This window comes from Lepisosteus platostomus, chromosome 18 (genome assembly GCF_059453375.1).
Source record: "Lepisosteus platostomus isolate fLepPlt1 chromosome 18, fLepPlt1.hap1, whole genome shotgun sequence".
In the NCBI taxonomy this organism is placed as follows: domain Eukaryota; kingdom Metazoa; phylum Chordata; class Actinopteri; order Semionotiformes; family Lepisosteidae; genus Lepisosteus; species Lepisosteus platostomus.
The window spans coordinates 12272061-12285740 of NC_142628.1; the positions used below are offsets into that span (position 1 = coordinate 12272061).

Genomic DNA, 13680 nt, shown 5'->3' on the forward strand with positions numbered 1-13680 from the left:
AAACAAACTTGAATTTTCAGACTGTCCTTCATAACAATAACACTTTTCAACAAGTGACACTTGTGACACAAAGGCTTAGCAGAGGAGCAGGGAAAAAACAGAAGTGATTTGGTCTTTCATTTTTATTCATTATTGAATTAATAATTATTTAATTGTGGTGTGTGTCTAAGGCAGCAAGTAATTGCTTCTTTGATATACTGATGCACAACAAAAACACAACAGCTTTGATATTTCCATCAGCTATTCACTTGTGAATGTTACTTATATTTTAAGAAATAATCAGGTAGGTTTGTTGATTAGTTCAGTTATATTGTTCCTTGGTATATCAAAATCCTTAAAATGTCATAAATAGTCCAGATTCTCATTTTTTTGTGCATGTGTTGGGATAAAATTGCCCATACGAGTTGATTGAGAATTTACATAAATATTGCCAATCAGGTTAAAGTTATGCAAGATTGCTGAAAGATACTTCAACAACCAATAGATGGGCTCAGAGAAACCTTCTCATCCTGGAGTGCAAGAGTCAACACACCAAACCAGGAAGGTCACAACACAAGACATTCCATTAAGATATAACGTGGGCTATGTAGAATGATTTGCTCATTACCTTCATGAGCAGTCCAGGAGAATCATTATTAGCTAAGAGACCAGATGGTCATCCTCTGTAGGCCAGAGAACATCTGAGGTGGTAGAGGGAATGTGATGACAGTGTTTAACTCACCAATGAATGTCATTTTGTCCTGGAGATAACATGACATAAGTCAACATCAAGTATATGGAAATTTCAAGGTGAGTGCTATGCCAAATGTTATGGTGGTCAAATCAACTGGTGGGGTGAAGAAGGTAGGAAGGCACTTTATCTCTCAGCAATAAATTGATGAAGGGGTCATTGGGTCGACACCTTTTCTGTTACTGCAGGTAGGTCTGGAAGTGTTCCACAAGGCCAATGGCACAGCCTCTGAAAAAAGGTCTCACCATGGCCAGTGTCTTCTTTGGCATGAGCTCAACAATATGCCTTTTACCAGTACCACCAAGACATCTGTTACCTGGTCAATCTTTAGCTTTAGCTTTGCCAGCAGGCTGCACAGAAACACTTTCCAAGGCTGATTGGGTCTGTTTCACTCTGTTTCACACTTGCAGGATTGTGTTAATGCTCTGAGCCGCACCCAATACTAATTTTGGCATGATGTGACAGTGTGTCATGTGTCTCTATTATTGTTCAGATTTGAAGTTTTTTATTTACTATCTATATTTAAAGTAAGTGATTATGTCCATTAGACCTCAATATTATGTTTCTCTTGTACATCAGTATAGATCCTGGTGAATGAGCTCACCAGACATTCTAAAGAGAATCTAACAATTGAAAACTTTACCTTCAATTCATCTGCATCATAGAAGCTGACCTGTACCGAAGGCACCATCCACGACTGAAACAGGGAGCTCAGAATCTGATGAGCCACTGCATCGGTGATGAAATGGAAATGGAGTGGGTTTTTCCTGTGGTGGAGGAAGGCAGCAAGGTCAGAATGCATAAGCTAGGCAAGGATGTAAGGGGATTTACACCTTTTCAATAATTGCTCAAATGTGATTATACTTCTTTCAGAACACACGGATAAAAACATACATCTCTTGAATTAAATGTTTTTGAAAAACTAATAATTAAACTGTAAAAATTACTTAATTTTTCTTTGATGTTGGCATTTCAATTTTATCCATAGGTTCAAGCATTTTTAACTTTCAATTTAATGTGAATAGAGAGACAGACAGACAAAGATCGATACACTTTCTCTAGAGGTTTATTTGGAAAGCTGCCACAGAAGATTCATTCTGCCAGTCAGCTGTCCCCACCTCCAAGCTCTTTTGGCTTAGTCAGCAAGCTCTGATTCCCTGCCATTCACTCTGAGCACAATGCCTAAGTATCCACAGAGCACTATGAATATAAATGACACGCTGACCTGATGTGAGTCAGGATTCCTGGAGTAATTTCACTCACCATGAGTGCTTCCTACTGCCTTCTACAGATTACTGGGAACAAAAAGGACATTTTAGGAAGGGTGTATGCATGTTGTCAGGAAAGGTGTTGGAGACAGAAGTAGGTGACCTAGCTCAGTGTACTCCTTGGATACTTGGACCAGCCTATATCTGGGCATTCATCTCTTTAGTCTGTCAGCTGCACAAATGGACTCTCTTACCTGTGAAACAGAATGGACTTCACCAGGGTAACCACATCACGGCTGGCGTTGTGACCAGCACACACGCAAGCAACGTGGATAAGCTGAAAAACAAAAGACGAGAGGAGAAAACATGTCATTGGATGATACCAGAAATGTGCTCCTAAGTGATTTGGTTGTGGGAAAAAGACCAACCTTTCTGATTTTGTCTGGAAAGAAAAAGATGCCTGCTAAGATTTACAGTGTGCTTTCTCAAAGTGTCAAAAGGTAAACTGAAAATTAAGATTATTTCAAAAATGTGTGCTGTTTCAAATCTTGTTTTTCAGACTACAGCAGACATTTTATATAGAAGTTAGGTACTGATAAGGACTGACTCTTGTCCAGTCAAGAACTGGGCACATGCAGAATATAAAAACAACTATGATTTCTTGTGACTACATGGAACATATTGAGTTGAGTTGATGTGAATAGTGGGGTACCCCAGGGATCTGTACTAGGACCACTGCTCTTGCCAGTTCATATCAATAATTTAGATTCTAGTATAGTTAGTAAATCAGTCAAGCTTGTCACCTCTCTTTACCAAATTAGAAGAATTAAAAACCAAAAACACTGCAAGAGCAACAAATGAAATTCAGAAAGCTTTAGCTACAATTCAAGACTGAGTGCACAACTGGCAGATGATTTATAAAGAAGGCGGATAAACAGTGTTGCATGTGGGTAGCAAAAATAAACTAACATGGGAAACACTGAGCTAGAAGAGGCTACTTCTAACACATCATTTAATTACTCCAGACATTGTAGGGAAGCAATTAAAAGGCAAAAACATGTGAGGTCATACAGTTACAATTGTAGATTTTGCACTCAAAAGGCTTAATTTAGAATATTGTGGACAATATCAGTCACCATGTTATAGAAAAAATATAGATATTTCTTCATGCAGATAAATAATTTAAGATATCATTTGTTACAAGGCAGAGAGTCCTAGATTAATGTCAGGTTTTGGCATGATGACATGCTGTACATATGAAGAATTTAACCTAATCTTGACACAGAGAAGAGAATTGAACCAAGACCTAAACCTTGAGCTTTGGACACCAGATGTGACCAAATTTGCAAAGTAGGAACCAATTTGAATGCATTGGTTTGTATCATTTGCATAAGATTTAAATCACAACAAAGCAATAATTACTAAACCACAACAAACCTAATATTATAATTCCAGTAATACCAACAACTCTTTCTCTCTCTAATAATCATATACTGGTATTCTTCTAAATGGCTTTTGTTCCCAAATGAAATGTAAAAGCTACTTATTAATCTTAATGTCTAGGGGAACAGATGTTCCACAAAACCTCATTTGATAAGAAAAAATTACAAAGAGAATAAACATTGAGTGTTTTAAACATTTTTAATTGAGTAGAAATACTAATTGTTATCAAAACGAAGACTTCAATTATAATGTATCACATCATTTGCATACTATCACTAGACTGTACTTATTTCTACTATGGAAAATTATACATTAATCATAATTAAACTTCTCTGACTGTTTAACAGCTATAATGAAATAAGCTCCTGTTTAATACATTGCATTTTACTTCCACTAGATGGAACTCGAAGGAACTCAAGGAATTCAGAGATGAAACTCAAACGAGCAGTAAGAAACCAACAAGTGATTACTCAACAAAGTATTCTCATAATAAAGAAAGCTGACACCCAAAGAAACATAATTCACATTTACTTTCGTGCTGAGTGATGAGTAATGCTCTTGGCCAAATAATAAAATCTAGTTTTTTATAATAGCTGTATAGGTATAGAAATGGAAAAGGCAAAAAAAAACTAACGCTAATATGTGAAGTTGAAAGCATTAAAAAAAGAAGAATGGTGACAAAGAAACTTCTCCAGGTTGTTTCCTGAAAGATCAGCATCGGTAATTAGTTTACTTGACAGAGTCAATGTCTAAATACGGATACGTCACTACATACTATAGGAAATGACCTTGCACAGCAAAAAGGCAGCATTTACTGGGTACACTAACAGACAAACATTAATATGAGACTAGGACTAAAGACTATGATGAAAACGTTCTATAAACGTTATTATTAAATAGCCTTTAAGAGGACCTTGCAGAAAATAGCCAGAGACATGTAACAAAAAATGAATGTGTAGCTGGACATTCATATTTGATTGAGAAATGAATTATTAAGTTTTCAGTCAGGTTTTCTATGAGTGTAAATCTTGTCTCCCTCACTGATTTTGACGTCCAATCATATTAACATTCCCAGAAATCAACCCCAAGGAAGCCAAGAGCAAAAGTGTGTGTTATGCAAGAAGCACTTCTCTTTGGGGAGTGGAGAGGGAGCGAGAACAGGATATCTAGCAAAATATATAAAGAGAGACTGCATCAAGGGGATAGAGAAAGTGTTCAGAGGAAATGTAGGTAAAGAGAGGCAGACGGAAAAGCAACCATCACATGTTCTATTAATCCCTGGCGTCTAAGAACCAGCCTGCTGGTCCATTCACTGCATTCCCCAATCAACAATTTCTCCATTTAATAGACATTTTTGCATTTGAGGTGAATGCCTTATTCTAGATTAATAGCACCAGCACTGTACAGTTACACATATAAATTAGTTAATCCATTACAACAGTATCCTGGTCCTGGTTTACCACACTGTCTGCTGGAGTTTTTTTCCAAGTGGGCCTTTAATCACCAGCAGTAATTGAGGCCTGTAGCTGATCTGTTTGCTGGTTTAGAGTTTTTTCTCAACTCAGTCCTTGGTTTAAAAAAATACCCTAGTTACATCTTTGGCGTACAGACCTGTCTGTAGTTACTCCTCAGCTTGGTATTTATTCTCCTTTATTTCTGACTGAACAGCTCTTAATAGACGATCAACAGAATAAACACAGTCAGATATTATACTGTACTATAACTGCCAAACAGTGAGGCTGTGTTTTTCTTCTGCTTACATCCAGTCTGTTATTGTTACTGTTCAGCTCACACACCTGAATGAGGGCAGTCCTCAAACTCATCAATTAGCAGAGGGGTCAAACCAGTTATAAAACTCATTCAACTTTTTTTTAAGAGCTGAAAGCAAATTTTAAAAAGACCTCGGATAGCAAATTGAAACAAATTAGGCAATGATTAAGAATTAGGCCAGACCAAAAACCACTGCACTCCAGCAACTTAATTACCACTAGCTAGAATGAATAACTGTCTGACTCGTATAAAGGGCTCCATCAAAAAAGGAATTCAGTGTGTTCACGAACAATTACACATAGCATGAGATAAAGCAGCGAATAAGCTGTTTCAAATGCAAGGTTCCACTATTTAAGCCTGTAATTGTATATGCTGGTAGACACGAAAATAAGCAATAATTACATGTAATGTATGCTTATAAAAACAGATGCAAAAATACTTCTAATATTTTTAAGGTTGTAGAGCCAACAGCCATATCACCCTGGAACTCAGAACTGGCATCCCACTTGAAGCTAAGCAGGAGTGAGCCTGGTCAGTAGCTGGATGGGAGACCTGGGAAAAACTAAGGTTGCTGCTGAAAGAGGAGGTAGTAGGGCCAGCAGAGGGTGCTCACCCTGCAGTTTGTATGTGCCCTAATGCCTCAGTATAGTGATGGGGACACTATACTGTAAAAAAGGCACTGTCCTTCAGATGAGACATAAAACTAAGGTCCTGACTCACTGTGGTCATTAAAAATAGAAGGGCGTTTCTCAAAAAGAGTAGGGGTACCACCCTGGCATCCTGGCCAAATCTCTCATTGGCCCTTACCAATGATGGCCTCCTAATAATCCCCATCTATGTATTGGCTTCATCACTCTGCTCTCCTCCCCACTGAGAGCTGGTGTGTGATGAGTCTACTGGCACACTATGGCTGCCATCTCATCATGCAGGTGGATGCTGCACATTGGTGGTGGTGGAGGAGATCCCCATTACCTGTAAAGCGCTTTGAGTGGAGTGTCCAGAAAAGCGCTACATAAGTGTAAGGAATTATTATTACGCCATGTCGGTTGACGTACCTCGCACTTTTCCACCATGGGTGGTCTGACGCAATCAGTGTGGTTCCCCTTGTCCTCTGCAGTGTTCTCCCCGTCCTCTGCTCCTGTGTCGGCAGATGCCACCCACTGCTGGTTGCCATAGTTCCCATCCTGGCTGGGGCCCTGCGACTGGCCAAGCTGCAGGCGCAGTTGGCGGTTCTCCTCCTCCACCTCTCTGACCCGAGACTCCAGGACGTCCCGCTCCAGGTAGTGCTCTGACTGGTCACCGAAACACGGGGACACCAGCAAGGACCGTCCATCTGTGGTAGCAGAGAGTGAACGGAGCTTCAAACCCAGCTACAGAAACATCAATCTCGTTCCACGGACAAGCAATCTGCTGAACGCAAAGTGACAGGTGAAGAACAATCTTAACCATGGGCGTGGTTATCTTTTTAAAGAAGGACCTCATTTGCCCCGCTGGTGGCCTACAGGAAAGGGAACGGCATCTACTTACAAATGCTGGAGATGCACTCACTTTCGACTTACAGCAGCTGTTAGAAAGTATTAGGCTTCTGAGCCCCGAGCCAATTTAAAGACATGCGGAATGTTCTCATAGCATTGCAAGCTCACAAAGCGGGTCTGGAGATGCGCAGCTCCCGTAATTGTGAAACATGCAAACGTACCTTCACGTGATCCCCCTCACTGGAGGACAGAAAGTACAAAACGTTCGAAAGAAAAACCCAAACAGAGGTTAAGTAAAAGGTGAGCAAACTTCAGTCAGAACAACCTGATTTCAAGGCACAACTCTAGAGTACTCTTTCACACACTGTATATACAGTACCACAGGCATAGCTCCTGCAGTAAGTGCCTGCCACATTGGGTTTATATGAAACATTTTAAAGACTAAAGCATGGGAGCTCAAATGTAACTGTTTTTTTAACTAAAACAGTCAATTAAACAGTTAATCTAATTAAGTTTCCAGTTAGCCATATATAGTATATATATATAGAGGTCTTTTACAGTTGACTATTCAAAACAATTGCAACATGACAGAGAAAGTTACCTATAAAACACTCGGGTACTATTCTAAGTGTGGAGCATATTAAATAATTAGGTCAGCTATATAAGAGTTTGCCTGGAACAAAAAAACAGAAGACACCTCTAGGAACTGTACTTGAGAACCCTGGGCTAGGCTAAACCATCCGACAGCCCTCCTGATCTATTTTTAGTCTTTCTTTTTGATTTTGTTCTTATGAAATGTTACTGGCTCAGATTTAACAGATCTTGTATCCCCCTGTGAACCCCTATTTTTTACCCCACATCTTATAACAGAAAAGTAATCCAATGTACAACCTAAATGACAGTTACAAATAACTAGACAAAAAATTATATTTTTGAAAACGTAGTCTTATAATAAAGCACAACAAGCAGAAAGAAATACAATATTTTACATCCTTTAGCTTACTAACTTCTAGTTAATACTAATGTATGCTTTATTGTCCTGTGAGAAACCATTAATCACCAAAAGGAAGAAATCTTGTGTGTGAAATCTTGGAAAAGGATAGAATAACAAATGCATTTCCAGCATGTCTAGTTTGTGTTTGACTGCTTATGGAAAGTGGTTCTGTTTTTAAAATATAATAGGCCTGTCAGCTAGCAAAACACGAAATGCATCTCCCCACGAGACCTGACCAAGTCTGAGCATTAACTACACTCTCAGCTCCTCTATTGAGACCTCCCTTTTAATAAAATAGTGCAGGGAAACATTTTCATCATTAATTTTTCATTTGCATTTTAAGTAGTCCTAAAGGATTAGGAAGACTTGCACAAAGGACTGAAGCCCTCACTGCATCTCTCCCCAGACAACAGTGATGAAATGCGAAGCTAAAGGGAAGAGATCATAGAGCAGCACAATCCCAGTGTCTGTGATGAGAGCCAGGTGCAGCTACTCCAGCTACATTCAGCACTTAAAAAAGCTCAACAGCAGAACATCTGACCTCCCATGACCTGAAAGTGACTGTACCTTTACTACTGTCTGGATTACAATCATATTTAATTGCCTCTGAGACACAGATGGTTTTAACAAAAAATTGTTAAGCTTTCCCATAGACAAACTTCTTGTGTTAGTGTTTGCCTGCATGGCTACCAAAGAACCATCCCTGCAAGTTTACTACTTTAAGTATTGCAAGTTAACTACTTTACGACTGCAATTAATACCTGAGAGATACACATGATACACATGTAGGACAATGAGCTTGGAACAGATTCTGTCATATTTTTGTCACAATGTACAAAATAATCTCTTTCAAGTTTCAGTTCTTACTCCAATTTGAACAAAATGTCATAGATGATAGTAACATCACAAATTGTGCTTGAAAAAGCTTTTTCTATAGAATTAACTTCTCACCCCTTCCAGGCTGCTGCCCCTGATTGCCTTTCATACATTACCTTGCTCCTTAACAGCTCTCTGCTCTTGCACTACTTTCCCTCCGTTTTTAAACCAACCTGCATTACACCACTTTCTCTCTCAAACCTGTGAGCCGGTTCTGTACCTCAGCTGTAGACTTTAATCTTGTAGCACTCGCTGCTCGACACTCTCCAGCCTGGCTTTCACTCAGCACATTCTACAGAAACCACTCTCCTCTCTTAGTGTCTCCCTTCTCTCGGCTGCTGTGGCCTCCCCCCTAACCCACCTTAATCCTTTTTAATGTCTCTGTCGCCTTTGACACTGTGGATCATTTTACTTTCTCATTACCATGTGTAATGCAGACATTTCTGGCACTGCTCACACCTGTAAATTCTACAACCTCAATGACTACACAAACCAGGTTTCCTGGCAAGGCTCAGTCTTCAACAGTGGTGTTCCCCAAGGTTCAGACTTGGGTCCTCTTCTTTTCTCTCCCTCGACCCACTATGTGGACCTCCTAATTTCTTCCCAAGACTATGTAGATGGTTTTTCTGTGACTCATGTGCAAATATTTCTTGCTTTTCTTCCCACTGACACCCGTGTCTCTTCCCATACCTGTCTGACTGACTCACAGCCATTTTAATCCTAATCCTCCCCAAGTATGACCCCACTTCTTCCCTTCCTCTGCTTCCCCTCTGTAGGGCTCTGTAGGCCTCTTTTCATCTTGACTCCACCACTTACTTTACTCCTCCCTCTGACAAGAACCCTCAGTGTCACTCTTCACCCCTCCCACTCTCATTCCGAATCTATTTTTCTTTTGCACCCTCCAGCCACGAGGACTGATTGCAGAATCTGCTGCTTCCCGTATAACATTATTAGAATCTTTTAAGTGAAGTGTGACACATTATCCAATCCCTTTCTGTTATATGATGTTTTTTTGTGATCGTAGAGAGATAGCCTGTGCGATGGAGAGCCCTCAATATTTCATTTTTAAATCATCGAGTTAAACCACTTTCACATAATCTGGGGAAAGATGATACCCTTTCAGTGCTCCTGACCCGACTGCATCTCTACTGGTAGTCTACAACAGTTTTCTGAAATAGGAGAGCACTTTTACTGTGTCCTGTATTTGACTGATCGCAAAATTGTATTAATCTTTTTTTTCCAATTTCTTAAATTATCATTAGCAGATGTCCCTTCCCAAAATTCAAAATGTTCCCTTCCCAACCTACTGAGCCATGTGGCTAAAATTTCTTATTGCCATTTTTTTTAGCTTTATTAGTATCTATCCATTACAACACATTTTTTTTAACAATTTAAAATGTTATAAAAAATGGCTGAACACATCTTTTTAAGTTGTTCATTACCACTCTTAGTTCTGGGTAATACAGTACTTTCATATTCAGTATATACTTCTTGTCCTAAATAATTTTGAAACAAATTAATCAACATATTTATTACAAATCTGTCTTTATATGATTCCTACTTTACCCAGCTCATATTTCTTCATTTAATGCTTTATGCATTAATGATTTTTTATCATTACAAGGCAATATGCCTCTGGAAATCTCCAAATAACCTTTCAGTTCATTAATTCTAACCTCTGCTCATTTAAGAACCCTATGTGTCAGGGAGGGCGGCGAGTTAAATTTCAAATAAGCAAACTAGGACTCTTTTTTGAATTACCTCCGCAATAACTCGTGGTTGATCAGTCAAGGAAAAAACTTTGATTTCGCTATTAAGCAAGAACAGCTGTAGCCGAACAACACTATTATTTATGTGGCCCATTTTTTGCAGTTGCTTTAGAGTTATTCAGAAATGCTCGGCAGGTTCTCAGTATGTTGTGTTGTCATTTGGGATTAGTTGGCTTTTAGGCAAAAATCTTCCAGCTCTATAGGGCTGGACAAGGGAGGTCTGGTGTTCCATTACGTGAAGGTCAAGTAAAATTTCCTGCTGTAATTTCTTCACTCCTACTGCTTTATTGGGAACTCTACTGTTATAAAACCTAGCTGGATACTTTTAAAGGCAAGCCTATTATTTCTGTTCTATTTGACAATGAAACAAATTAAAGGGCAGTCCTCCACAAATGAGTTATGACATAGAAAAGACCTTGTTGTACAGATTGTCAGAAAGAGATGCTTTTTTCAAGAAAGTTACAATGTGATCTGTAGGAAATACCGTTTAAAAATGATAACCTTGAAACAAGGTTACATGCTAATATCGAATGTCAACTGTCTATCTCATGATACAATGACCACAATGAGGAATTCCAAAAAGGGCACCAAGAAAAAAAAAATCTGAAAATTAATTAAAGTTAAAAAATGTTGACAAATTAATTATTGCGTTGTATAATTATTCATTCAGAAAGAGCTCTTCAAGAAAACCTATTTTTTAGACACAATTGTGAAATCTAAATAATAACACTATCTTCTGTTTTTACAGGATGGTCACACATCAGCCTTCAAGGGATAAGAACAGCAATATGTACACTCTAGTAGATGTACTTTTTAATAATGAACAAACATAGGAATGGCTTCACCATATGAAAATGGCTTTACAGAGCACATGGAACAATTGAAGCAGGACACATTTTTAACTGTATTATGATTTATTCATCTTTGTCAATGTTTCTGAGCATAAAAATGTCCTGATGGAGGCATTCTTGCACTAAATGTTGACAGATTCTATAAATCATAATGGAGTCGAGAGGGCACATCCTGATTTTTTAATTATTTCTAATAAACTTCCACTGCACAGAACCTCATTAACCTTGGGTATGCATTCGCTTTTTCTCCTTACTGAGTGCACGGAATCCATCGTAATCTCAAGGGGAACTGCAGCGTTATTTTTATATTTCGGGGTCGGCATTGATGAGTGCATTTCAAACCACAATAAAAATAAAATGTACACAGTAACTTTGAAGTTACTTTAAAATTGAAGTAAAACCTTCAATTTACACAACAAAATAGACAAAATTTCCAGGTATGTGCAGTACGATATTATTATTATTATTATTATTATTATTATTAATAATAATAATAATAATAATAATAATTGCTTACACTTATATAGCGCTTTTCTGTAGCGATTCAGAACAAGGTAACAAAACTTTCGGTGACATGAAGCAGCCAAATTACATTGTAAACATTTACGCTTGTGAATGATGTGCATCTCTTTTAATCCAATAGAAATATTGCTCTTGACTTCAATGCAGTTTTGGCGATAAAAGGAACTTAACTTGGAATTTATAGTGGAACTTATCTGCATGCTAACCATGTTGGAAACTTTCTGAGGTGAAATGTCTGCAGCACAACCTACAACCACATTACATAGTTATTACATTGACTAGTGAGTAGGAAGGGCTGCATCACATCACAACAGGTGTGAACTCTTACTCTCGCCCGTGGGGAGACCAGTGGTTTGCGACAAAATAACGACTATGCAGTACTTTCACAAAGTTCACAATTTTTTTCTTTGTAAAATCTTACTATAGCATCAATGAATTTATTTTCTTACAGAGATTTAATAACTGGTCTAAGAAACTGAGACTGCAGTTCCCCTTTAACACTAGCAATAATTCCCAGGAGTTTTAAGAAGAGACTGTGAATTAAACTCACTTTCCAAATTGCCCACCAAGAGGTAGAGCCATGTCAGCAGGAGCACAAATGCCACAGATGCAACCAAAAGCTTCAGCTTCCCACGGCAAGGGCAGGGCATTGTGGGAAGACACGGGTTCAAAGGTCGGAAAAGTTCAGGTGGGGTTCAGTCCCACGCCGGCTAGCTGCAGCATCCTATCATCTGTGAAAAAAGAAAGCAGAACTGGCTTAGAGTCTTACACTGGACCTTTCTTTAATTTCCTGCAACCAAAAAAATTTACAAGACACACCATTATGCCGGAGAAGGCTTACCTTTTGCAGATTTGATTACACTTGTACAGTAAGTTTAAATAGATCACTCCATTTTTACTTTTTACTTGCAGCAAGGTTTTTTTTATCAGGAAGCAGATATATTTATTTATAGTTTTTTTTTATAGATTAATTAATCCCACCTGGGTTTAATTAGATCAATTCTACAGGATGCAGGGCTAAATGAAAATAATAATACTTGCTGTAAATATTAAAATGGGGTCACTGGTTTCTGCTACACATAAATCGGAGTAGAATAAAAGGAATTCGTCATGACAGACAGCCTTAAAAACCGTAGAAGAACTAAATGCTATAGAGCCATTACCAATTACTATAGTCAGAACTGCCTAATTAATATCTTCCACAAGTGCTCCTAAATCCTTAAAATTGGAATACAGAACAAAATAGCATAAATTGCAATTGTCGTATTGGAAATCATTTTCTTTTTACAATAAATCCACCCAACTGTAGAAGACAACGCATCTATTATCCAGTACAGTACCACTGTCTAGAAGAAAGGATGACACAGAAATTCATTTTATCCATTAAAAAGAGCAGCACTTTCCCTGGAAACATGGGAAAGTTCATCCATATGGTTCTGTGACTTGAGCCCATTTGATATATAAATATATCCCCATTTGTTCATGTCCCTGCAACTATACAACACACTTGCTAGCAAGGAATTTAAATGATGTTTTTGTTTCTACTGCTGTACCTTGGGCAACCGCAGCTCCTTCAACACAGGCTATGTATAGAGTCACCATTCATCAAATAACTTGTGGATACAATATGATTCTGCTATTTTCCAGTATTTGCTAATGAATAGTTTCACATACCAAGTCTAACAGATTCTGTTTAATTTCACACAAATGTAAATATCAGTAAAATGGAATAGTTTCACATTTGAATCACTTTTGTGGTTCAGTAGAAGCTGGTAATTAAATTCATCCATTTAAAATGCTGTCACAGTTCTGGAACAAGATTTGTTTCTTCATGTTAATGTAGATGGAAAATAAGACTTCACTAAACAAAAGTAGATAAGAAATCCACTCATGATCATCTTATAAACAAAATGACAATTTACAGCTGCTTGATTAAAAGTCTGGAAAATGTTCTTACGACAGAACACATTATTTTCTTCGCAGCCAGCTTCTTATGGAGCCTAGTGATGCAAAAACATTGTGGCAACTATTCTCAGGAGCAG

The 13680-nt window shown here is 38.1% G+C and overlaps 1 protein-coding gene across 17 annotated transcripts in view; it reads right to left on the reverse strand.

Annotated features, from left to right (window-relative positions):
- large2 (LARGE xylosyl- and glucuronyltransferase 2) overlaps positions 1 to 13680 on the reverse strand; it is a 271183-nt gene that overhangs the window by 10650 nt on the left and 246853 nt on the right. For all 17 annotated transcript variants that reach the window (XM_088612019.1, XM_088612017.1, XM_088612014.1 and 14 more), the window contains 4 exons: positions 12189 to 12369; positions 6207 to 6484; positions 2193 to 2275; positions 1374 to 1497 (listed from right to left, as the gene is read on the reverse strand). In XM_088612019.1, coding sequence (XP_088468145.1) covers positions 1374 to 1497; positions 2193 to 2275; positions 6207 to 6484; positions 12189 to 12288 — 585 coding nt within the window. In that variant the 5' untranslated portion in view covers positions 12289 to 12369. The remainder of the gene's footprint in view (positions 1 to 1373; positions 1498 to 2192; positions 2276 to 6206; positions 6485 to 12188; positions 12370 to 13680) is intronic.